Source organism: Lissotriton vulgaris, chromosome 9 (genome assembly GCF_964263255.1).
Source record: "Lissotriton vulgaris chromosome 9, aLisVul1.2, whole genome shotgun sequence".
Taxonomy (NCBI): domain Eukaryota; kingdom Metazoa; phylum Chordata; class Amphibia; order Caudata; family Salamandridae; genus Lissotriton; species Lissotriton vulgaris.
Window position 1 is genome coordinate 139,944,002 of NC_141697.1, and position 27,268 is coordinate 139,971,269.

A 27,268-nucleotide genomic window follows, 5' to 3' on the forward strand; every position below is an offset into this window, starting at 1 on the left:
AGAAGGCCATGGCCTACCCCCCCCCCAGCAGCGTACCTGTCGCCCTAATGGAGACCCGAAATATAGAAAGAGAGAGAGAAAGAGAAAAAATATAAGCGGAGGAGGGCCCTCGGTCTCGCCGCCCGACCCCGCCCTTCACCCCTACACCCAGGAAAATCCCAGAAGCAAAGTAGAATATCAAAGGAGAACATCAAGCCCCGGCCACAACAGCAATGTAATCCCGGTCAAACATACCCAATGCACCATCAGTCAACAATAAGGCCAATAGACGCTGAACCATATCATCCCTGGCCTTGTCTGGCAATGGTCCCGCCAGAAGTCCACTTGTCAATCGGTTTACAGAGCAGCCTGGGGGGTCCAAACGACCCGGGCGGGTCAGGCCGGAGCGTAGCCACAGAAAAGTACAACAACCCAAACCCATCCGAGTATATACAGCGGAGATCCGGTAATGTCGATGTTGACCCCGGGTGCTTCCCAAAGTCCATACACAGTAGTACCATCCAAGAAAGGAGAGTCACACAGTCCGGCAAGCACCACAACATCGCCGGGACAGCCCAATAAGGAAAACGGTGTTGTTTCCCCAGCCGCCAATTGAACATGTGCCCCAAAGAGACACTCGCGTGTACAACCATGTCGGCCAGAGCGGTCACAGGAACCGGGTCCTTCGGCGGCTCCCGGTACCTAGGCGGAGCTGGGACTCTCCCTGTGGACATAGTTGCGGGCTCGTCGGCACTCCCTTGGGATCGAACTGTGGCCGCTAGGGACGGCGAGACCGCAATGGAGGCCATTCTTCTACCCAGGTCCCGAGCATTACAGATCAGGGTCTTGTGCAAAATCGTTAGGGTAGCCAATACGTCCTTGGATGTGGGCTCTTGTGTACGCTGCCAGCATCCCGACCCCATCCGTGTGACAGCCGTCCGACCTGGACATGGTCCGTAGAGGAGGGCGCCAGCCGCCATCTTAGTCAGTTCGGCCTCGTCCCTCTTCACCTCGCTCAGGGACCAGGCCCCAATTCAGGGCGCTACGGGATGCACAACCGGGACTCAAAACTGTGAGGCGGGCTCCCCGGGGGAGAGTCACCAAAAGGCTAAACAAAATCCCTGCCCCTCCCCGGGAGCCACCCGCCTATTTCGGGGGCAATCCTTGGTATTGCCCGGCCAGAGAGATTGGGGAGGGGGCCAGGAGTCATGCACCCCCTCCGACCCTGCTTCGCCATGCAGCCCCTCAAGGCTCACCGCCAAGTGGACCGGGCCGTCACTGCCATCGGCGGCCCTTCAAATCAACGGCACCCTCCGACCGACTCCTCACCGCCACCAGCGGCCGTTGTTGTTGCAGTCGCGGCCGGCTGCACGTCTAAGTTAACGCCCCGGTCTCATCACCACGGGGGCCGCAGAGCAATCTGGACAGTTCTCAGGGTCTGCCGCACGTAGGAGCCTCAGGAGCAGACGGTAAGTGATCGTTCTCCTTCTCCTATTGAAGTACGCCTTCGTGGCTCAGGATAAGTGCCAGGATGTATGTGTGGGGCGAAAGGGCTCACGGAGCCGAGCGACTATGCGGCCATTTCGGATGCCTGCTTGGCTCCTCCTCTTAGTCCCTCTTCTTAAGAAACCAGGGGCAGTTCCTGCAAATTCATCAAATTACCGCCCCATTTCCCTCCTCCCCATCTTTGCTAAAATCCTGGAAGCCCATGTGGCGAGGTGCCTCTCCAATTTCATTGAAAAAAACGATTACCTTGAGCCTAACCAAGCCGGATTCCGGCCTGCTCACTCTAGGGAGTCAGTTATTCTGGCGGTGATGGATACCTTGAGGGCCAATGCTGACATGGGGACACCGCAGGCACTTGTGCTTCTGGATTTGTCGGCGGCGTTCGACACGGTCGACCATAACATCTTGCTGAACAGTGTGGAACAAGCTGGTATCCGGGGCACCGCTTTTAAGTGGATAAAGTCCTTTCTTACTGACAGAACCCAAGCAGTGCGTCTTGGGAACTAGACTGCTCCTAAGCTGTCCACTTCCTGTGGGGTTCCACAGGGCTCGTCCCTTTCCCCACTATTGTTCAATCTATATATTAGGGCTCTGATTCATTCACGTAAAGCCATGAGAACCACTGTTTTCAATTATGCTGACAATCTTCAGCTTGTTTTTTCTCTGGAGTCTCCTAAAGCTGCCGCCGAATTCCAATCCACAATGCTTCATAACCAGCGCTGGATGGATCTGAATCAACTGAAGCTCAACCCAGGCAAGACAGAATTGGTGTTGCCTGGGAAGAGCTCTACTTGCTGGGGATCTCATTTCTGGCCAGCCGAATTAGGCCCACCTCCAGTCCCCTCCCTATCAGTAAAAAGTCTCGGGCGATTATAGACTCCGATCTATCATTTAGAGCAGTGTTTCCCAAACTGTGGTCCGCGGACCCCCAGGGGTCTGTGACACATTCCCAGGGGGTCCGCAGGCAACAGCTTTAAAAGCACTGCAAAGTTCCTTCTATAATTAGCGGTTTTCAAGCAACAATAAATGTGTCAAGACAATACAATTAATGTGCCAGTATTTTATGTGCATAGGTGAGTGGGTTACTGCTTTTGTCACAGAGATTCTTTTGTTACTGTGCAGTTCATAAGCAACAACCGTAATCTAGCACCGTGACCTGTAAACTTTCATCAAAGAGCTGCTTGCACCTGCATGGTACCAGTTAGTATCTTATGTTTTTCCCAGGCTTTCATTACCCTGATGCTGCTATAAAGGTTGATTTGCGTGGAAATACATTGTTATTATTAAAGTCAATGATAACCAATGTGTTATTTTCTGAACCCCAAGTTTGTGCTTCTCCAGACCAAGCACTCTTTAAAAATGCCTACCTGTATGAATAACATGTGAGTCCTACACCTTGTAGTCCCCTTTGCTTTATGTAACATTTTGTTTACTCTGATTTACATGTATGATGCATTGTCTCTATATGTGTGTGATGTAAAGTGCTCTGACATCCTACAATTGGTACGTGAGATTCTATAATCTATAATAATATTCTTAGTGAAGTAGTGTGGCTCACTGGTTAGAGGCGGCAGACCCGAGAGCAGAGGACGGCCCGGGACCAGGGTTCGATTCCTGGCGCGGCAGGTTTCTGGACCAGGGTCAGCGGACTCGATAATTCTCTCGCCTCGGTGCCCACTCTGATCAGCGATCACACTCGGCAACTCTGGGCATTAGCTTGCCTCATCTTCACTAACGGCCCCACCAGACCGCCGGGGATGCCTGGTCTCACCCTGGAGATACCCATTAAGGGACCATCTCTCAGGGAAGCCAGGAAGGGTTTCGCAGCGGTCGAAGAGCCTTGGGACCCTACTGGTAAGTAGTGCGCTATATAAATGCCTATACATATACATATACATATAAAACAAATAAAATACATGTGACAACTGGGGCTATGGAGAGATGAGAGGCGCTGTTGGAGGGTGATAATAAGGGAACCATTAAAGAACCCCAACAAAGATTGTTGTATCCTGCTGCACAGCAAGGACTTCATTTACTATTCGTTAAAAGCTAATACAACTCATTATATAATGATAAATGTGTTGTAGACTGCACCATTGTTTCCTAAATTTCTTAGGGGGAGACCCTCCCAAAGCCCCTTTCTAGTAGTCCGGCTCACTCACTGCACTTGTAGTGCACCGTATGGGGACTGGTCTGAAAACATTTGTGAGGGCTGCTTTGGGGTTCCAGTCTGGCCCTGGCAGGAACAGGAGCCTTGTACTGTGAAATGAAACCAACCATTTAAAAGTTAGTCTCAGAGATGCAGCACCAACCTTCCTATTAAATTGTTTTGTTTTTTTGCAAATTCTTTCAATATAAAGTAGTAAGGGGGTTACATATTTGCAACAGAAGTGGTGAGGCGTGTCGTTAGCCTCCTTGGCTTAACCACACGCTAGCCTCCGCCACTTCAGAAACGCAGAACAACACCATATTTCCAAGAATATGTTACAGCACTGCGTTTCCTCCTGTGCTGGTGCCAGTGTAGCGGTAACGCAGGTACGCTTGCACCATAGTGCAAGGGTGTCTGAGTGCAGGGGAAGATTGTTTATGTACAGGAAGGCCCCCCTTTCTGCACATAAACAAACTTGAAATTCAGGTGTCACTTATATGTGTGCTGCTTAATGCAGCACACATAGAAGTTACAAAATGCAATTTTTTTAAAGAATGTTTATGTGCAGGAAGGATCACCTTCCTGAACATACACAATCCAACTCGTTTTGCGTTTTCCATGTGTGCTGCCTTGTGCATCCTTAGTGATTTAAATATTTGTTTTGTGTGCACGTGTGTTTATTTTTTTTCGAATTACTGTTTTAATGTTTGAAATTTAAATCATACGAATTGCTCGGGGGTCCCCGGCTTCCAGTGGTGACTCAAAGGGCGTCCTCAGGAGTCAAAAGTTTGGGAACCACTGATTTAGAGGACACGTGGGTGCTGTGGTCTCCACCAGTCTTTTTCAGTTGTGTAAAATAAGGAAAATCGCACACCTGCTGTCCCACCCAGCTCTGGTTCAAGTGGTAATAGCCCTGGTGCTCTCAGACCTTGATTTTTCTAATTCCCTTTTATCTGGCCTACCTCAGGACCTGCTCAACCGCCTCAAAATGATCCAGAGTCAGGTGGCGAGATTGATCTACAAACAGCAGAGATAGCAATCGGCCAGGCCCTTACTGTTTAAACTACATTGGCTGCCCATAGCTCAACGCACCGCTTTTAAAACATGGTGCATAGTTTTCAAAACATGCCCCCTTGTGCAACCTTCGATCTGCTCACCTTCATCTTCTCACTATTCCCACTATCAAACTAAAAAGGCATGGTGGATGTAGGTTCTTCTGTTTGGCGCCTAGGCTGTGGAACTAATTTCCACTCTGTCAGGAATTGTGACAACTTACTGGGATTTAGAAAGGCTTTGAAAACATGGCTCTTCGGGCAACTCTATTAATCTGGTCTCTTGCATTAACATTCATACGATTAGCGCCATGAAACCTCCGGTGTCCGTGCACTTGATAAATTCATTTTAACATAACATAACATAACATGGCCTTTTTTCGAGGCACCGGCCACAATCCACCTTTTTTCTTAAGTTGCATTTTACACTCTCCGTATTCAGCAAAAGTAAAAAGGAACATCTGATTTATATGGAAACAGATACATATTGTGATAATGATACCATCAAATTAAGCTCACATGCAAAATATAGTTTTGATGTTTAATCTGCTATCGAGGGATTTCAGTTTTATTTTTTACACTTCTGGTGCATTGATATCACTTTCTGATATTGATATGGGTGGCATCCTAAGAAACCCCCAGAAGTTGGTGGCAGAGGTGACTATTTGTGGGTGTAATTGCAGCAGTTTGGGGGAGCTGGCAGTTTCATTTAATTAGTACATCAGTTTTATGTTACTTTGTATGATGATAATTGGGCCTGAGAGTATCGAACATGGTGGAAAATCAACCATTTTGAATGCTGTCCTTTACATGTAAATAATGTGATATCCACCACAATTATTTTTATTCATATTGACAGTAAAGGATTTAAAGATGTTTCTAACTGCAAATTCAGTTTAAGAGTTGACTAAATCTGTATGCATGGTGACTTTTCTGCAGTTCTATGCTATGGTTATGGGCCAGTAATTCTGTGAGTGTCTGGAAAGAGGGGTGATGGTAGTGTACAGTATAACTCATGCACGTGCTGTTTCCTTCTGAGTAGCATTCTTTTATCACATGCAAATCAGCAAATTGGTGTGCTGAGCATAGCGAGGGATGAGTTATGTTGTGTTTTTGTTACTATATCTAGTGAATTTCAGGGCTTGTTGTGTTTGTTGAACCATAACTAACCTAAAGCTGATTTTTTTAGGAATTTCAGGGCTTTTTATAATATACTACAGTCACCTTCATTGTAGGACTTGCAAAGTTGGTGGTTGATCGTAAGGACTACCACACGCACCTGAGCCCCTCTGCTTACACATTCTGCTGTCCAGAGGCTGATTGCTTCAGCCACACCTAATACCCCAGCCTCGCAGGAAGAAATTCACCATAAGCAAAACCTTTGGCTGTGAGCAGCGGGGTTTGGTAGTAGGCACTGGTTTTTCTTACCTTTCCATTGAACTTTGCCCACCTCTGTCTAAGCTGCATCACTTCCAATCCCCTGCCAAACTACATAATGCTTTCCCATATTGATCGCCAGGCAACTGGTTCAATTGTAATATTTCAAGTTGTTCCTAGAGCCTTCAAAGCTCAATCGGAATTTGAGCCAGTAGAAATAAATAATCACAAGTAGCTCTATGAGTTTTGGTGGAAAAGAATTTGATTGTTTAAGATTGTCGGGGACATCCTTCAGATACATGTTATATATTGCTCTCTGTGATAACATCCTGCCCTCTCCACCAAACATGTCAGATGTCCACGAACTTACGGGCCATTATAACCACGCAATGCTGAATGTCCTAGGCTCGGTCGCCCCACAACAGCTCAAAAGAATCCCCTCCAAACGCTCCAAACCATGGTTTACCGATAGTCTTAATTCAGAAAGGAGAAACCTAAGACTTGCTGAAAGGTTGTGGTGGTCCAATCCATATCTTGAGCATCTGCACCACCTGAGATCCCTGAGAAGCTCCTATAATTAACCCATCAGATGCTCGAAGGCCACCTTTTTCAGAACTCAGTTAGACCAAGCAAAAAAAGTCCCAAAAAATGTGTTAGAACTCATCAAGTCCCAAGTCAACAGTTATCCGAACTCTGAATCACTGAGTCTAGGAACATTGCCCAGTTGTGAAGAATTCGCAAATTTCTTCATAGATAAGACCAGCAAGATTGAAACAGAACTACGATCGGCCTGTAAACACCTGTTGATCAGCCCACCTACCCCCCTATGCCCACCTAGTAGCGAGTGCATGGTCCCGGCGTTACCGCACCTCCCCAAAAATAACGCCTCCTGGAATCTCTTCCAAACCTTGGATGAATGCACTATACGCAAAACGCTGGCGACTGAAACCTTCCAACCACTACAATGACCCGTTGCCATTGAACCTTTTCCTGGATGTTAGATCCTCCCTACTAACATTACGACTACGATAGTCAATGCTTTACTGCGGCAAGGTGTTATTCCAGATTGCCTAAAAATGGGTCAAGTCACTCCGATTTTAAAGAAACCTACTGCGTATCCCTCGGACCTTCAAAACTTCTGCCCAATCTCCAACATCCCCACCTTAGCAAAGCTCTTGGAGAAATGTGTGCTTGCCCAACTCTGCAACCACATCGACCATTTCCAACTCCTGGACCATTGCCAATCTGGTTTCCGCTCGGGCCATAGCACAGAGTTGGCCCTAACGCACATCGTTGATGACGCGTTAAGAATGTCGGACCACAATGAGTCGTGGCTACTGATCCTTCTTGACATTTCGTCAGCATTTGACACTGTCAAACATGATACTCTGACTTCCTGGAATGCAGGATGGGTTTGTCAGGGCCTGTCCTTAATTGATTCTCCTCATTCCTCCTGAATAGATCCCAACACTTCAAGGTGAACCAATTCCTGTCCCATCCTGCAGCGGTTCCGCTGGGGGTTCCCCAAGGTTCAGCACTCTCTCCCATTCTCTTTAATCTGTTCATGGAGCCTCTAACAGAATTGCTCAAATCATCCAGCATTCACTATCACATGTATGCGGATGATACTCAACTATACCTGAAGATCGCCTCCCCTGAGGACATCCAGTCCCTTAACTCAGGCATCCTGGGAACGCAAAGCTGGCTGACACTTAACCACCTGAAACTAAATGCTCTAAAAACAGAATTCCTCCTTATCTCACCCCATAAGCAATCACCGGACATTGAACAATGGTTAAATCAGCTTTCGGCTCTTAACTGCAGCCCTCACCTCGTTGACTCTGCATCCTCGCTTGTTATCATACTAGACAAGAGTTTGAACATGCAAAAAACACATCAGTTCGCTCACCAAAGCAGCAAACTTCCAACTCCGCATCCTTAGGAAGCTCAAACCTTTTCTCCCTGATCATGACCTAAAGGTTGCAGTGCAAGCATTGGTGATCGCAAAGCTGGACTATGGCAGTGCCCGGAGTGATAACAGCTCCCCTTAAGGTGATCCTGAATGCAGCAGCCAGGCTCATTACGGGCACAAAAAAATTAAACCACATCTCTCCTGACTTGCTAGCTCTGAAATGGCTCACCTCTGAAGCTTGGATACAGCTGAAAATTGCATGCATGACTCACAAAGCCATCCACCTCAAGACCCCGATGTACCTCGCTCCGAAATTGAAGCTCTCATGTGGTTCAAGACCCTCTAGAAGTGCCAGCAGCCTTTTACTAAAACCACAAAAATTCAAGAAAAAAAGACCTATAGTCGATCATTTTCAGGTATGGCGCCAAGGATCTGGAACTCTCTTCCCCCCGAAGTCAGGGTGATCCCTTCCTCTGCCCTGTTCAAATCAGAAGTTAAAGATCTCTTGATGACAAAATATCTGCCTCAGACCTCCTTCCCCACTTGACTCTCGGACTATTTGACGCTGCTCTGTTCCCTAGATGTTATGTTCTTGAGACTGTTGGACATTCTAAATATTTGTACCTGTCGATTTGATGATTATTTATATGTATTTCCATGTTCTCGTCCTTTTACGTAATCTGTAAAGCGATCCGATACCCTCTGTGGTCATGTTCGCGCTATATAAAACTTTCAAAATAAATAAATATAGGATTGGAGCCATTATGCAACTTTGTCGTAACCTCTTGCAAAAAGATAGCTCACCAGAAAGGAGTTCACCTCTGTCCTGACTGATCTTAACCCAGTGGTATGGCAAAAGACCCAAATTAATGTGATTTACCCCAAATCAATGGCCATAAGTTTTAGACTTTGCCCACACTCCGTTTTGACCCACTCTATTGAACATGGTTGAACATTTGACTAGGTAACAGGACAATGTTTCCTGGAGAGTTACAAATACTTTCTTGTACCCAAGAAAAACGTATCACAGGTCAATCTTAGATATCTGTTACCTGAAGCAGTTTCTCGTTGTGGGATCCTTCCAGATCTTTGGAACTAAGCAGAAGGAAGACTTCATTTTATCTGTCTGACTCCAGAATGCCGAATTAGGGAGGTCATTGCTCTTTTTGGGGGTTCCCATCAGTACACCTACTTACCTTTTGATCTAAACTTCACTCTTTACAAAAAGTCTCTTGGCTGTAGAGCTGAACTTTTCCTTTATCTAAATGGCTGTTTGCGGAATGTTCAATCTGCAAATGCCTGCCAGGCAAACCTTCCTTTACTTTCTTTCAAGGCTTTGTTTTTTTTTATTTATAAATCTAGAAGTTCTATTGGGGCAATCTCCTAGGTTTCAGGTTACAATAGTAGTGATAGACGTCTCTTGGATCATGGTTCGTCCATTACAAGAGAGTCGTGCCCTAGAACAATCAGGGACTCCTAAGCCCATTGGCTTTGTGCATTTAAGTTCTCCCTTTGCCCTGGCTGATGATAAGTCACCAGTGACTCCTGGTTATGAGTTGGGATCAGTCCTGTAATCAGCAGTCAAAGCAGAGTACCTTACACAGTAATTTAAGCAGCAAACCACTTAACTTTTCTACATTCCAGCCTCCAGTGAATTGTATCACAACGACAACAGATTAATCAACGTACTGTTGGAGAGCTCATTATCTGGTTAGTCAGACTCATAAACTCTAGATAGTTCAAGCCAAAGACATCACCTCAACCACCTGGAGCTCAAGGTCATATTTCTGGAGCTTAAATCCACCTTTGCTATACTCAAAAACTAACTTGCTCAAGTCCTAACAGACACATTATATACTTTGCTTTTTTTAAACGTCGTCATGTGCTCAGCTGTAGGATAGCCCTTCAAGAATTATACTGTTTCAATTGTGTCACATCTAAAAGGGAAGAATGTGGTACAGAATTTTGATCAGCAAGAAAGCCAGTATTCTCACATATAACAACATAAAATCAATGCAATATGGTCTTTATATATAATTTGCTACTTCTTAAGTCCTTACAAAGTTAAAAATTGGTAAACTCAGATCATATTATATCAAAATTCCACTTCCACAATGATTTCATAATCAAAATACATTTAGCTGCAAAACTCTCCAGTCCATCCTTTAATCAAAATCCTGTCAGCCTGCTTCCAAAACATAGTGTTTGTAATTAGCATGAAGTGTCCAGTCTTTAATCCTTAATACTTCTATAGCAGCCTGATCCTTTTGCAAAGTCCTTCAGAGACCACTGGGGGTCACATAACTAGTGATCGAAATGCTGTACCTTGTCGTAAACAGTACTCCCCATATTCCATTGGTATATTCTTTAAACTTTTTGTGCCATAGGGGCAGCTGGCATAGCGGGTAAAGTACGCTGGGCTTTAGAGTTCTGTTATCCTCGAGGATAGTTTTTTGAAGAAGAATGTGCACCAGATATATTGAGCAACTTTAATAGTCATAAATTGGCCCCAGAGTACGGAATATAAAATAACTTAATAGATTTCGGTTCTTAAATTGCTCGGGGTCATTTCGTTATGACTCTTTTTGTTCCCATTATTCCGCAAACTCTTGACAGGGGTCATGCAATTTCTGAATCAATTAAACTTCAATTTCGTCTCAAGAACAACTGAATTCTTGCTCAGGTGACGTCCAGCCCACCAATGGGAAGTTGATTCTTCGCATCTATTTTCTATTGCTGAAGTGCTGACGAAGGGTCTTAAAAAATAACATATGCACATTTGGATTTCTCTCATGAGAACTTTGTGATGGTGTGCCCTGCTAGACGGAATAGCAACAAGCTTATGTTCTGCCATTTGAACTTGTATCCCAGAATGCAGGTCTAAGAAATATTTTAAACTTAAATCCCGTCCTAGCTTCATTAAAAGAATCTTCTTGCTTGTTACTTACTTGGCTGCAACACTGATCAATTTCTGCGAACATTAAATTTAACCTCTGGGGCTTACCTAAGCATACTCAATGCCACGTTTAACCTAGAAGTTGACTGTGTACTCTGTCATTTGTATTTTACTATTTCACAATCTCCCATGAGAGAATCTAAATCATCAGTGGCATTTAAATCATCTCAGCTTTTCTGATGCATAAGCCATTTGCGCCCATGGCTTCTTGTGATGATAGACAGTCTGAGTGGCAGCAAATGTCTCTGTCAGAATTGTCAGCAAGATTAAGGGCCATATGTAGGTAATATGTGTTTTGCGATTATCAAATTGCGATTTTTAGGGAATCGCAATTTGAGAATCGCAAAACGCAATATAGGTAGAATTAGCAAAATATTTAGCAAATCCCACCTATTCCTTATTTGCGAATCGCAAATTGAGATTTGCAAATAAGGAATACCTTCCCAATCATTCCTAAGGGCTAATAGGCCCATAGGAATGAATGGGAAGACATTCTCAATTAGAAAATCGCAAATTGAGAATGCAGTTTCAAGGTTGCAAGGGTGTCAATAGGACACCCTTTTGCACCCCTGAAATAAACATGTGTGCACATGTGGCACACATACCTGCGCTAAGGGCATGTATGTGCACCACATGGCACTTTGAAAAATGCAAAAAATGAATTTTTCAAAGAAATAGCAAATTACCACCAACCTGAAGTTGGTGGTAATTTGCGACTCCTTAAGCCAAAATCGCACACTGTGGGTGCTTCCTACATTGCATTTAAGGAATCGCAATTTGGGATTCCTTAAATGCATTCGCAAAATAGGGAATCACAAATTTTGCGATTCCTTATTTTGCGTGTGGGTTTTTGTGTGCTACATAGCACAATGCCCAAATTGCGATTGCAAACGCTGAAATTCTGCGTATTTCTGCATTTCTACATATGGCCCTAAGGCTCTTTTTGTTAAAACATTATTGTTTTGCCTTATACACATGCTTAATTTCCAGACAAATAAAATTGCAAAGTTACAGAAGCTAATGGATGTGCCCAGCATTTTTATCTCTGGCAACAGTCACCAGGAGTAGGTATAGAGCAGAAAGGTTCAGCATTAAAAAAAAAAATCTATTAATTTGCTATTATTTCAACACGTTTGGATGTTTTCATGAATCCCTTAAGTTGTTAATCAGATCGAAGAATTAAATCTACAAAACATAGACATCGGGCTTTGTTCAAAATGTTATTTGGGCCCAATAGATTTGTTATGCTTCTCAATTTTCTTTCTCCAAAGCTAGACCTATTCCTACCTATTTAAAATTTTAGTGTTAATGATGCTGCTGATGTCGAGTATTCCCTGTTGGTGAACATAAATGTTATAAAAATGCATGTTTGGGATGTGGAGTCTATGTACACACTGTTTTTCTTCCTTTTAGATTAAACCAACAGTATGTTTTAATAGATCCTACACCACTCGTTATTTTGTTTTCTTCTGCTTTCTCTAATGTTATGTTGCCTTTCTCTAACAGGATGATGATCTCAAATGGGTGGATGAGAATGTTCCATCGTCGGTAACCGATGTGTAAGTATCTCTTTCTCTACAGTTACAAAATACATAAGTCCTATCAGACCCCTTTTTGGTGGGGCAGGGGTCATGTGGCAAGCAGAGGGCTGAGGTTGTTTGCCTCTGATGTTCTTGGTTCCAGGCTTTTATGGGTCTGCAAACTGGGCCACGTACAAGCCCTTCAGCACTGGACTTTCATTGGAGCAACTGTGAGAAGCCACAGGCTTCTCACAGTAGTGTGCAGGTGGTCGAGCTCAGGACTCAGCAGTGCAATAACGGATTGTCCAAAGCTTTACTTTCAAGAAGAAATGTACTTTAATGCACACTAGAACTAAATATTACACCCGCAATATAGACAAGATGCAATTTAGTATCCTGAGCGCTGAGGTCTGGTGATGCCTCTACCCACTACTTCCAACTGATTCTCCCCAGAGTTAGTGATAACGTGATTAGGCTCAAGTGCAGTTTACTCCCTCTGTAGCAAATTGTGTGTAGTCTTTCACAGTTCAAGTTTACAGTTCTCACGGATGAGTATTGGTTGCTCAGTTTGTGATGGATCGGTGCAATCTGACTGCTGCCCGCCTCTGTCTCCATGCATACTCTTTCCCGCTTCTGGGAGAGCACATGAGCCAACAACTCCAGGAAGGGCCTCCTTTGTGACTGCAGGTGCCCACTTTGTAGTTGCATCTTCGGCGAGGTTGCTGCTTCACATCTCCAATGGCTGTAGACTGCGGGCTACAGACAGAGATGGTGGTCCTTGTTTATGTCTGGGTCACACAATGAACAGGTGTGCCGGTGCTCTGTGGCTATCGGTGCAGACCCACACCGGCCAATCATGTGGTGGTTTGTTTTTCTGTGTCACAGGACGATTCACCAACTTCACTAGTACCGGTAAGTCAGTTTGGTTCAGGCCACAATTTCTTTTCGAGTGGCAGCTATGATCAAGCTGCGTTTTCTTCTAGCATTGTGGTTGAAGTCAAGGTCCAATTTCTTCTGGGTACAGCAGCCAGTTACAAGCCACTCTTCTCCTGTTACCTGCTGACAGCGTGTTACACAAATCACTCTCTGCAGCCCTCCTCTTTTGGCTGACACTACCAGCACCGGTATCACACGGCATCTAGCCCCTTTTGGACAGTCGCTCCTCTTGCAGGGTTGGCAAATTCTTTCCATCTCATTGTAGGCAGGCGGGCTTCTAGGAGCTTCAGATCAGGTAAACAGCTCTTCCAACAAGAGCTGGCTGTCAATCAAACACCAGTTCTGGTTGCACAGCAGTCCTCGGAGTTCTCTGCGCAACACTCCCTTCCTTGGTTATATAGAACTTGGTAATGGAACAACAAGGAGGTGGTGAGGTCCCCCTTTTCTACGTCAACATAGAACAGGAGATGTGTATCAGCTGTCTTCACCTTCAGAACCTGTTTGAGGTGATACTCCTTCCAAGTGTCCTTTCCGGGATGCGGTCCAGTAATGCTTCTCACAGCAGGGCAGTCTCCACCCTGGAGCGCCCACAACAGAGACCTAAAGAGGTATGAGAATTCTGCGCCCAGCTGTCATCAGCCAGCTGAAAGGTGTAACCAGGAAAAAAGAAAAGACTAGACCTCATCTCAATGATCCCTTTCAACTGCACAACAGAGTCTGCAATGCAGCCCCTGGATCAGCAAAAGGACTACTTGAATTTCTAAAGGTACCTTGTCTCCTCTTCTCTCACTTTAGTGTCTAGGTTTCCTCCTTCCTCTTTCGGGAATGTCATAAATACACTTCTACGGTCATTGAAAACTACTTTACTTCCAATTTGTCCTAAATACTTGGCAACGGTGTCCAAAATGGACCCGAAAGGCCTCCACTACTCTGGTTCACTTTCACACACCATGCATGTACCGTGAAGGCTACACATACAACATACTTGGGATGTTGGCACTCGTAGATGGATACTGTTCGAACTGGGATTTCTGGTTGGCTAAGGCTTGCGCCAAAGCCAGGCAGAAACCACCACTCTAGTCAGGGCAAGGGAGTTACACGCCAAAGATAACCCCTGCTCACCCCCTTGGTAGCTTGGCACGAGCAGTCAGGCTTATCCCGGAGGCAATTTGTAAAGCATTTGTGCACGCACACAGCAACAACATCCCAGGCACACCACAAAAGGAACTCTACACAAGGTTATATAAAAATAACTTTTGTATTGTCAAAACACATCGGATAGTAATCACACAATATACATTGTGCCAACTGGCACGGGGAATATTTACAAGGGATTATTTACACAGGATAGGGCCACGTGGGCCACTGTCCAGATCAGCATTTAGTAGAAATAGCACTTAGAGTAACTGTAACACCAAATAACAATTATAGACCACAGCCAGTAACCACTGGTAACAGGTAGGTACACACTACGCAATACTAATAACCATAGGCATAAACTCACTAGTATAAACTATACTAGGCAAAACAACCTCCTAAGCATGAAAACACATGTAGAGCTATCACAGGCATAAAGGCATTGCACATTACGCATAAATCACATTAGTCCTAACCAGTATAAATACAGTAGGCAATCTCCTCACTAGTCTAAACACATTAGACCCTACCTCCTAAGTATAACTCACATTTAGGGGCGTAAATCACAGTGAAGTACAATCTCACTAACACAAACTTCCATAGGTAAAACCCTCTCTAGGGGTATCAACACAACATACTAGATGCATTACATTTCCTAGCACCACATTTAAAGCACACATCACATTAGGACCTCTCCCAGTCCCCCTGGCCAACTGGCCATCAAGAAGGGGCTCAAATGCCCTGTGTCCAAAATGTCAGGGCGAGCTGCCAACGCAGTGCCAGTCAAGGGTGCGCCACCGGCGCAAACCTAAACGTTGCAGCTGCCCACTACTTGTTGGGCAGCTGAGGACAAGAATAGGGCCCTAACGCTGCAGCTGGCACTAAGTGCGGCCAAAGTAAGGGCGAAGGGAGTGCGACTCACTCCTAGGTTCACCAAGAACAGGTCCCCTGAAATAAAAGCCTAAACAGTGCAGCTGCCCACTACTTGCTGGGCAGCTGTAAATCAAAACTGCAACATGGGCTCTCACTAGCCCTTTAACAGGAAAGCGCCAAACGTTGGAGCCACCTAGGCTCTAAAAAGCATGTCCCCTGGAAGAACTGTGAGGGAAACATTGGCCCCTCTGGGCCCTCTAGTAAATGCTTGTGCCCATCGTGAGAGCCTGCAGGCTCAGAAACCAAACATGCCCCATGCTGGAACCATCTAGGCTCTAAGGACATCTGGCCATTTCGTGGGAGCCAAGCACAGGCTCTGAAGAACAACTATGCCCCCTGGAGCACACTGACTCCTTGAATAACTTGGTGCCACTAGAGAACCTTGCCTCATCATTGGAGCCATCTGGTTCTTAAAATCAATAGCACTTGCCACGTAGTTGGAGCGGCCCACTGCCATCTGGGGCCGCTCTACATGCTGCCGCCGCCCCCATTCTGTGCCTCGATCAGACACTGACCCCCAAGAATGTGGAGCGCGCTGGCACTTTTAAATAAATAGGCACATGGTGGGGCCACACAGGGCTCTTACAATGCATGTCCCCAAAGTAAATATGCCCCACGGTCCTCACGGGGACTCTTAACAAATGGTGACCACGTGGGAGCGGCCATGGCCTATTAAAACAACTATGGCCCCTGTGGGAGCGGACCGCTACTAGACGGGCCGCTCTATCTGCACGTAGCCTCCACAGACACTCTGCACCTTCGCTGGGGCAGCCCTCTGCCAAACGGGGCCGCCCAGCACTGTCCATGTGCCTGCAATAGGCACCAACCCAACCGCGCCCCAACGGAGCGCCACTCACCAGCTCTGGGGGGCGCAGGCAGCAGTCCTCTCTCGGCGGTGGCAGTGGGCGTGGCTCTCGTGCTCCTGAGAGCCTCGCTGGGATCCGCTGTACCGAGCTTCGCCCAGGACCTCCTTCAGACGCCGCGGGCTCCCTCCTATCATGGGAGTCCTGCCGACCAGCCGCCCTACTTCTTGCCTCCCTGATTGGGAGGTCCACGCGTCACAGCCACACTTCCGCTTCCGGGGTTAGCTCCGCCCCGGGTCAGGCGGACATGCCTGACTTCTCCTTTTTTTGCCTGGGGATGCAGTGGTGATCTTCTCAGCGGCAAGAGGAGTAGGCTCCCTCACGATTAAAAATAAACAGCGGGGTGGGTACCCGCTCGGCTCTCATAATCGGGGTGGGCACCTGTAGCGACTACAAATGAGGAATCGGCCACAACGCTGGGTGGGCACCTGCAATACCTGGGCAAAATGGGGGAATCCCTACGCCGGGATTCCCCTCGGTGGCGATCACAGCCCAGCCCTGTCAGGGGGAGACAGAAGCGCTCCCAAAGTAAACAACGCGCTTTCCATCAGCTGGGCAAGTGGTACAAGCAAAATAAAGCATTCCTCAGGCGCAGGGGCATAGAAACCACCAAGGCCCCCAGGGATGCCCCCTCAAGCAAAAAGGGGCCCAATGAAGTCCATTAGGCAACCAGGGGCTGGGCAGGGCCCAGAGAGGCAAGCCTTCCCCTGGGCCCCAGCAGCAGCACGCCCCTGGTAGATTCAAGTAGGAACAAGAACATTTTTCATGGGGTCACCCGCTTCCCGGGTTAACTCTGCCCCGGGTCAAGAGGACATGCCTGACTTCTCCTTTTTTGCCCGGGGACGCGGTGGTGATCTTCTCGGCGGCAAAAGGGGTAGGCTCCCTCACGAGCAAAAATAAACCAAGGCCCCAAGGGATTCCCCCTCAAGCAAAAAGGGGCCCAAAGAAGTCCATTAGGCAACCAGGGGCTGGGCAGGGCCCAGGGAGGCAAGCCTTCCCCTGGGCCCCAGCAGCAACACGCCCCTGGTAGATTCAAGTAGGAACAAGAACATTTTTCATGGGGTCACAGCCCCATTTTATCCACAAAATCCCTTTGTTAACAAGGTGTAGGCAATGGGAGAACCAGCTACCTGAGCACTTTGTTTTGCTCAGCTCCTCTCTCCCTTTCACTGGCCAGGCTAGGGACATCAGACGCATCACAGGGGGTGGAGCCAGCATTGTGGAGGGAAGGCCCAGCCCTATTCAGGTCCCAGGTGCACTCCTCCCTCCTAGCAACATGCAGATCTCTCCATTCACCACCGGGGCAGACCCATCCTGACTCCTGGAGCCAGGCACACCAGCCAGCTCCAGCTAATCACAAGCCAGACAGTCAATTCACATTCACTGCACAGACATTCCAACTTCTAGAAGTGGCACTTCCACACTAGACACAATAAATCTGCGCACATCATCGTGCAGAATTTAATATCACGAGTTCGCACATACCAAACTCGACCCTGCATTCCCCACACATCCGGAACTACCATGGACACAAGTATTCCCCATGCATTCCTATGGGAGGGCAGGCCACTCTCACCACACATACACAGAGAGCGCAAAGTGCGCAGAGACCAATCACTGCCTTGATGGGCTTCCCTGCTTTGGGCAATATAACATGGACGCGGGCCCGCACGGCAGGGACACCCTCCGGTTCTACGCCACTCTGAACCCACATGGTTTCCTCTAAACAAGAACTCTCTAGCCCAACTAAGATACCCCACTGGTACTAATTAGTTGTCCACGGCCAGGATCAGGCCCTAGGCATCCAGATGTCACAGTTCCTAGCCAATCCACAGAGTGGGGGGTAGTAACCCCTGGCACACAATAGCCATTCTCCACTCTCCCTCTCAGTGTAGTTCCAAACTAACACTGATCCTTCAACCTAGGGTCCGCATCCTCAGGCTGACCAGAGGTCACAGGCAAGAATGCCCCACCCTACCTCTACTTCTGGGGTTCTGCACCCTCCCAGGGAAGCACCCACCAGAACACAACTCTCCCACCAGTTCAGGACCTCTCTCCATCAACTGGTCTACCACCTGGGATCTGGCAACTATTTCACTTCGGAAGTACAAAGCACACAGCACAGTCCCTCATCAAGCAGGTGGGGGGGACACAGCACACAGCAAAGTCCCCGTTCCTATACCTTAGTGGAAACAACAAACTGCAGGTGAGCCCCAGAACACACAGCAAGGGCAGCCCCCTCGATCTCTTCAGCTGATCTACTTTGGCAGAGATTCCTTCTTGACCTGGAAGTTTCCTAGTCTCCCATCCGAGGGTCTAAACCCTCAGGTTGCACTGGGGTCAGAGGCGAGGACGCCCTCCCTCTGCACCCCCTTACAGAGCTCTGCACCCTCCCACCTTGGCGTGGTACCCCTGGTAGACAAACCGATCAGGACACTGATTACAGATGCCCTTCCCTCCAGGTCAGGCTGAACCTGAACCTGGCCTTCCCCTCCTCGGGAAACGACCTCCAAAGGCCCCACAAACGATCAAGCACTCTAGACTGTCAAATGCCCAGCGAACCAGGACTTCACGGGGAGCACGCATTCCCCTCCCCTGAGGGTGACACATAACTAATGTGTCTTGTGACAGGCTGCCTGGCTCTAACCTCGCGACCTCCTATCCACCTGACAGGGCGCAGAGATCCACCAGGACAGAAGTGGCATCACCATGGTCACTCACTGGTGGCTCAGCCCTTCTGGCTGGCCCTTGACCCACTGGTTCTTCCACAGGGGACTCTTCCCCCCCCTCTCACTCCCCAACCAGGACTTCTGCACCCTCCACTTAGGAGGGGTACGGCCCAACACCAGGACCGCCGGAGGTCTGATTACAGACACTCCCCGTCCTCTAGACACAGGAAGATCCTCCTCAAATGACCTGTAAGTACAGCCGAGGCCCCGACCTGGCGCACCCTTAGGGAACCCTCCAGGCCCTGAGACAGGGTTTCGGACCACCGTGGGACACACCGTCCCACACTCACTCCGCCTCCATTGAGACAGGACGTGAGCCCCTACATTCCCCCCCCCATTCTGCTGGGACCTAGCTGGGCCACACATGAACCTCTTCCCCCTACACAGGATCATAAGATACACAAGCCACTCCTTTTGGAATCACTCCCCAATGCCTCTGCAAGACATCTAGCACACCGCCAGATGTCCACCTTCTCGTCCAGTGCCTCTGCAGGTCCTCCTGCACACCACCAGAGGTATGCCTCCAGTGCAAGCCCCTTTTATCACCAAAAGAACTCACACCAACTCCTCCAGTTCTACACACCACTCATCCACACGCCCCCACCAGACTGGTGAGACAGTTCCTCAATCCACCTGAATCTCAACCTGTACCCCTCTTACTGAGCACCAGGCACCATGCTCTGGGAGCTGGGAATGGGAAATCATGCACTGGACACATTTTAGCTGCCACCACCAGATCCTACCATACTGGGGAATCCAGACACAAACACTACACTCGGGGATAACGACCCTCCTGAGCTAGCTATTTCTCCCCCACACCCCCTCTCTCCTATCTACCCACACCTCTGGGGACAGGAACAGGGATTGGGCACTGGACCCAGCAAGGGACTCTCTATCTATGGGAACCTCCCCCTCTACTGGCATCCCGCCCTGTCATTTTCTCTCTTCTGCCAATAAACATCAAAGCGCAGGAACACCATTTGAAAATGACAATCTTGTGGAAAAACAAAATCAAAAACAATAAAATGCAGAGTTTTGTAATGTAGCCAGTTGTCACTGTGGTACTGCGCAAACACAAGTCCTAATATCACCGCTGATCACCAATGTTAGAACTGGGATTTCTGGTTGGCTAAGGCATGCGCCAAAGCCAGGCACAAAACCACCACTCTAGTCAGGGCAAGGGAGTTACACGCCAAAGATAACCCCTGCTCACCCCCTTGGTAGCTTGGCACGAGCAGTCAGGCTTATCCCGGTGGCAATGTGTAAAGCATTTGTGCACGCACACAGCAACAACATCCCAGGCACACCACAAAGGGAACTCTACACAAGGTTATGTAAAAATAACTTTTGTATTATCAAAACACATGTTATGTTATGTTATGTTATGCTGGTTTTTTTATAGCGCACGGCTACTCAGAGAGTGTCCCGGCGCTTTGGTTGCACACCTATTTCATAACACAACAAGAGGGAAAAGAAAATAAAATAAACGGAAGATACAGAGGAGAGAAAAAAAAAACCTCAGATGGTAATCACACAATATACATTGTGCCAACTGGCACGGGCAATATTCACAAGGGATTATTTACACAGGACAGGGCCACGTGGGTCACTGTCAGGATCAGCACTTAGTAGAATAGCACTTAGAGTAACACCAAATAACAATTATAGACCACAACCTGTAACCACTGGTAATAGGTAGGTACACACTACGCAATACTTATAACCATAGGCATAGATCACGCAGGGACACATAAACTCACTAGTATAAACTATACTAGGCAAAACAACCTCCTAAGCATGAAAACACATATAGAGGTATCACAGGCATAAAGGCATTGCACATTAAGCATAAATCACATTAGGCCTAACCAGTATAAATACAGTAGGTAATCCCCTCGCTAGGCTAAACACATTAGACCCTACCTCCTAAGTATAACTCACATTTAGGGGCGTAAATCACAGTGAAGTACAATCTCACTAACACAACCTCCAATGGTAAAACCCTCTCTAGGGGTATCAACACAGGTGCGTAAAAAATACTAGATGCATTACATTTCTTAGCACCACATTTAAAGCACACATCACATTAGGGCCTTGCGCCCTATACCTCGCCCAGTCCCCCTAGCCAACTGGCCATTAAGAAGGGGCTCAAATGCCCTGTGTCCAGAATGTCAGGGCGCTCTGCCAACGCAGCGCCAGTCAGGGGTGTGCCACCGGCGCAAACCTAAATGTTGCAGTTGCCCACTACTTGCTGGGCAGCTGAGGACAAGAACAGGGCCTAAACGCTGCAGCTGGCACTAAGTGTGGCCAAAGTAAGGGCGAAGGGAGTGCGACTCACTCCTAAGTTCACAAAGAACAGGTCCCCTGAAATAAAAGCCTAAACAGTGCAGCTGCCTACTACTTGCTGGGCCTCTGTAAATCAAAACTGCGCCATGGGCTCTCACTAGCCCTTTAACAGGAAAGCGCCAAACGTTGGAGCCACCTAGGCTCTAAAAAGCATGTCCCCTGGAAGAACTGTGAGGGAAACATGGGCCCCTCTGGGCCCTCTAGTAAATGCTTGTGCCCATCGTGGGAGCCCGCACGTTCCGAAACCAAACATGCCCCATGCTGGAGCCATCTAGGCTCTAAGGACATCTGGCCATTTCGTGGGAGCCAAGCACAGGCTCTGAAGAACAACTATGCCCCCTGGAGCCCACTGGCTCCTTGAATAACTTGGCGCCACTAGAGAACCTTGCCTCATCATTGGAGCCATCTGGTTCTTAAAATCAATAGCACTTGCCACGTAGTTGGAGCAGCCCGCTGCCATCTGGGGCCGCTCTACATGCTGCCGCCGCCCCCATTCTGTGCCTTGATCAGACACTGACCCCAAAGAATGTGGAGCGCGCTGGTGCTTTTAAATAAATAGGAACATGGTGGGGCCACACAGGGCTCTTACAATACATGTCCCCAAATTAAATATGCCCCACGCTTCTCATAGTGACTCTTAGCAAATGGTGGCCACGTGGGAGCGGCCATGGCCCCTTAAAACAACTATGGCCCCTGTGGGAGCGGACCGCTACTAGACAGGGCCGCTCTATCTGGACGGAGCCTCCACACACACTCTGCACCTTCGCTGGGGCAGCCCTCTGCCAAACTGGGCCGCCCAGCACTGTCCATGTGCCTGCAATAGGCACCAACCCAACCGTGCCCCAACGGAGCACCACTCACCGGCTCTGGCGGGCGCAGGCAGCAGTCCTCTCTCGACAGTGGCAGCGGGTGGAGCTCTCGTTCTCCTGAGAGCCTTGCTGGGTTCCTCTGCACCGTGCTTCGCCCGGGATCTCCTTCAGACGCCGCGGGGCTCCCTCCAATCAGGGGAGCCCTACCGACCAGTCGCCCTACTCCTTGCCTCCCTGATTGGGAGGGCCACGCGGCACGGCCACACTTCGCTTCCCGGGTTAGCTCCGCCCCGGGTCAGGAGGACATGCATGACTTCTCCTTTTTTGCCCGGGGACGCAGTGGTGATCTTCTCGGCGGCAAGAGGGGTAGGCTCCCTTACGAGCAAAAATAAACAGCGGGGTGGGCACCCGCTCGGCTCTCATTAACCGGGTGGGCACCCGTACCAACTACAAATGAAGAATCAGCCACAACGCAGGGTGGGCACCTGCAATACCTGGGAAAAATGGGGGAATCACTACGCCGGGATTCCCCTCTGTGGCGATCGCAGCCCAGAGCTGTCAGGGGGAGACAGAAGCGCTCCCAAAGTAAACAACGTGCTTTCCATCAGCTGGGCAAGGGGTACAAGCAAAATAAAGCAATCCTCCGGTGTTGGGGGGGCATAGAAACCACCAAGGCCCCAGGGGATGCCCCCTCAAGCAAAAAGGGGCCCAAAGAAGTCCATTAGGCAACCAGGGGCTGGGCAGGGCCCAGGGAGGCAAGCCTTCCCCTGGGCCCCAGCAGCAACAGCACGCCCCTGGTAGATTCAAGTAGGAACAAGAACATTTTTCATAGGGTCACAGCCCCTTTTTATCCACAAAATCCCTTTGTTAACAAGGTGTAAGCAATGGGAGAGCCAGCTACAGCTGTTCAGGTGAACTCCTGAACACTTTGTTTTGCTCAGATCCTCTCTCCCTTTCACTGGCCAGGCTAGGGACATCAGACGCACCACAGGGGGTGGAGCCAGCATTGTGGAGGGAAGGCCCAGCCCTATTCAGGTCCCAGGTGCACTCCTCCCTCCTATCCTATCAACATGCAGATCTCTCCATTCACCACCGGGGCAGACTCATCCTGACTCCTGGAGCCAGGCACACCAGCCAGCTCCAGCCAATCACAAGCCAGACAGTCAATTCACATTCACTGCACAGACATTCCAACTTCTAGAAGTGGCACTTCCACATTAGACACAATAAATCTGCGCACATCATCGCGCAGCATTTAATCTCACGAGTTCGCACATACCACACTCGACCCTGCACTCCCCACACATCAGGAACTACCATGGACACACATATTCCCCATGCTTTACTATGGGAGGGCAGGCCACTCTCACCACACATACGCAGAGAACGCACGCACTTTACACTGGACCACAGTGAAAAGTGCACAGAGGCCTAAAATCACCAACACAAGGTTACAGAAACAGGCTAGGCAAATGCAAAAAGTTTCAGGGTGAACCTTCCAAAAGGGCCAAGTCCAACAGATACATACACATAAGCGGAACTCTACATTAGTGGGCCAGTAGGCCTACACTCCAGTGACACAGATAAAAAATATTCTGGTTAAAACTGTGGATATTCCATCACTGCTCCATATGCTAAACCCATAGCGGGACCGTATTCTACTATTGGGGCGCATTAGCATTTGCCAGTTGGAAAAGGTTTGTCATATTTAAATAAGACTCGCTGTCTGCAAGCCCCACAGGTCTCAACGACTCAGGTGCTTATTCACAAAGGTAAATTTGGTCATTTGGTCATGACAGAAAGAACCCTACTAATGCATGCCAGGATTTCACAAAGAGTTACCTGGCAGATATTTAAGTCCATTTATGTGTGCTAGTACAGAGCTCTCCACACCCATAAATGCTTCTGTTGCAAGGCATGGTTAGCCATGGAAGCTTGTGAATGCCGACAAACATGTTTGTCAGCATGCACAAACTTTTATACTTCCTCATTTCACCTTGGAAAGTGTTAGAGATTTGCTATGGCTGTCTCACTCCCATTCGAGGATGGAAGGGGGAAAAGATTACCTCCAGAATTGCTGGGGCTCTAGGTGAAGTGGTTTCATTATGGGGAAAATAGTTTCCCAGGGAGAAATAAAATGGGTGTTTGTACAATTGATCCCATTCGCCCTGTACAGAGTTCTGTTATAGAGAACTCTGCATGGCAGGAATAAGATCCTACTGGTGATATCAAATGACTGTCAACGAATATGCAAGGAAACCTACACTTCGCACGGTTTTCTATGAATATTCCTGGGAATTCTTGTAAATTTCAGAAAGTTATAACTCTACACTCACATTAAGGTGCAGATTTATTCTGTCTTTGAATTGTCTACCTGCTTTATTCATGCGCTCTAGAATGATACTAGCTCACCGTAGCTTTTTCCAGCTCTGATAGTGAATAATGCTGAATTACAGGATCTGGACTGTGGCAGGAGATGTTGGCAGTCACAGTCCAACTCCCAAATACCCCTCCCGTTCTATGGCATGTGCAGTCATTACGAGTGGCGTGGATTTTCCCCACTCTTGTGGTTACCGATACCAGGGGTAAAATCCGAGCTATATTATCTCGGACCCTGAAAGTCCCTTTAGAAATGAGGAATTACTAGGGAATCTAATTCCATGTCTGATTCCCTTGGTTATTCCTAATCCCCCCCCCCTCCCCCCCCCCCCAGATTTTCACACAGAGGTTTCAGCAGCAAATATCTGTGCCTGAAAATAAACATCTACAGAATTGGCAGATCTCATAATGCTGATTGGGCCGGTAACGGCAGTTACTTATAGTCCTAATGGTGCGCCCTCAGCCAGTCCACAACCTCCTATCACCCAAATGCCTTCCCTTCCACGCTTCTTGACCCACTTACATTTGCCATCTGCATACAGCAGGTCATAAATTACAGCAAATCGTCCCTGCAATCAGGAAAAAAACACCAGAAAGAACCTGGTAATTAGAGATCAATAGGCCAGGTGTGCTTAAAAAGGATTCAGTAGAAGGGGTTACATTTTTCTTACCAACTTTAATCAAATTCATTTTTTTTTGCAAACCAGCCAATGTACTAATAGTCAGCTTGCAAAACCGGACACATAATGGGTCACAGTTCGACCTACCTCATGGATATTAAAGCGATAGGTTGCAAATTGCAACCCCCTATAAAAGAAAGCCATCACAGGAATGGTGGCCTGCTGATGTCAGCAGGCCACACGGTCTGTGATTGCTTTCAAATAAATGTATGTAGAAAAACGTCTTGTTCATTCAGACCTGCGAAGTAACAGCAGCCCGGCTGACCTCTACAACTCTTGATGAAAGCAAGGGTTTCCCTTGTGCAACATTACTTGTTTCTGGACGTGTATCAAACAGACGTTCGTTTTGCTGCACTTGCTAAAAGAAGGGTGCCACTACGCTACACCTGACTTTCGGACTACATTCAACTCGACGTTTCTGCATTGAATTGCTCCCTGTACTCGAACACGCAATTATTTTCTTAGTCTTTCAGGGTCTTCAGTCCGCATAAGAACAATCTGTCCTGAAGATGGTCTTCTAGATGTTATCACAGCAAAGACCGACAATTAAACCCATTTTCATAGTACCCATCATCTCGGGAATTGTTTATTGTATAACCAATAATGATCTGCCTGTTTTCTAATGTTTGAAATGGGTTATGGCAAAAGTGCCCATGAGGCTAAATAATTATAGTGAAGAATCTCTATCTCAGTCGCTTTTGTCTATGTGGATTGTATTTTGACCCTTTTGAACAAAACGTTTTTGTACATAAATTTGTATTTTGAAACGTATACACCTGTTTCACATTGATAATTTTTGCTGTGCACCAGTATTGCAATTGATTCACTCTAAAGTGTAATAATTAATTTTGAAACATATTATCAAGCCACTAAAATGGGCTTAAAACAATTCAGTTTTGACGCCTACTTAAGATTTTCTACATTCAAAAGAATCCCTTGTTGGCACTGTTACCCAACTGTTAGTGGATCTGTAAGAACAGGCACAACTCCTTGAGGGTTTAGAGATAGTTTTATTCTACGGAGTACTCGTTTCCTCCTGGAAGCCAGTATACAGGCAAAATTTTGGATAAAGCAAAATAATTGTTTTTGGTCTCTCCGTTTCCTGTCTCCGGTCAGCGGTGTCTTCACTGCGTCTCTGTGGGATTTTCTTGGACTCCGGATCTACTCCACGGCAGGGGTTTGCTCGCGGTACACCAAACAACAAAAAAGAAAAGAGGAAACCGGATGAGTCTCCTGCCTATATCCAATACTGCGGGTAAGGGTAGTGAGGGAGCACCTTCCAACGCGTGACAATAGTGTGATAAGGAGGAAGTGATAGTGCGAGGGGAGGGAGATGAAGCAAGCAATGGGCTGTTTTCTCTAAGCGTCAGATTGCTCCCGCCGCCCTACCCAGCCCGTGAACCGCTTGGGTACCTGGCTTAGCCACGCTCCTCTGGCTGGGCGAAGCGTGGTTCCTCCCGACGTCTTCGGATTCTCAACGTACTCTCCTCCGCCAGATGGTGTTCGCGTCCTTCTTCGTGCTCGTTCTTCTCTCTCTCCGACTCATCCTTCGACCGCCTCACTCCTTCGTTCTCCTCCTGTGGCAAAACACACACTCTTCCGGGATCCATCGTCTCTCGTTGGAGTGCTGTCTGCCACGTCACAACCGGGTGCAGAGTCGCGTTCCAGGTCACTCCAGTTAAAGGCGCAGTAATCTGAAAGAGACACGTTAGTGATAGATTCCTTACCTTAGAATATCCCCAGGCGTCAGACTGGATCCGGAAAGTTTTGCGTAGCAGTACCCTTGCGCGTCGGTAGGCGTCGTCTGCGGCTCCGCGTCCGTCGTCGGCGTCGTGGGCGCCGTGATGACGTCGTCGGAGTACTTAGACGCCGCCTCCGCGTGCTGACGTCAGTTCTTCTTTTTTCCGCGCCAGCCAGCGCAGATCTGGAAAAAGCAGTTCCCTAGTCATTTTTTGACTAACTTTTTGGATCTTTTGATCTATTTCGAAGTCTTCACGACTCCGAC

The 27,268-nt window shown here is 47.8% G+C and overlaps 1 protein-coding gene across 2 annotated transcripts in view; it reads left to right on the top strand.

The window, feature by feature from the left end:
* The window catches only part of TMEM87A (transmembrane protein 87A), a 209,056-nt gene that overhangs the window by 163,252 nt on the left and 18,536 nt on the right, over positions 1–27,268 (top strand). For both annotated transcript variants that reach the window (XM_086937214.1, XM_086937215.1), the window contains exon 18: positions 12,438–12,490. In XM_086937214.1, the coding sequence (XP_086793340.1) occupies positions 12,438–12,490 (53 nt within the window). The remainder of the gene's footprint in view (positions 1–12,437; positions 12,491–27,268) is intronic.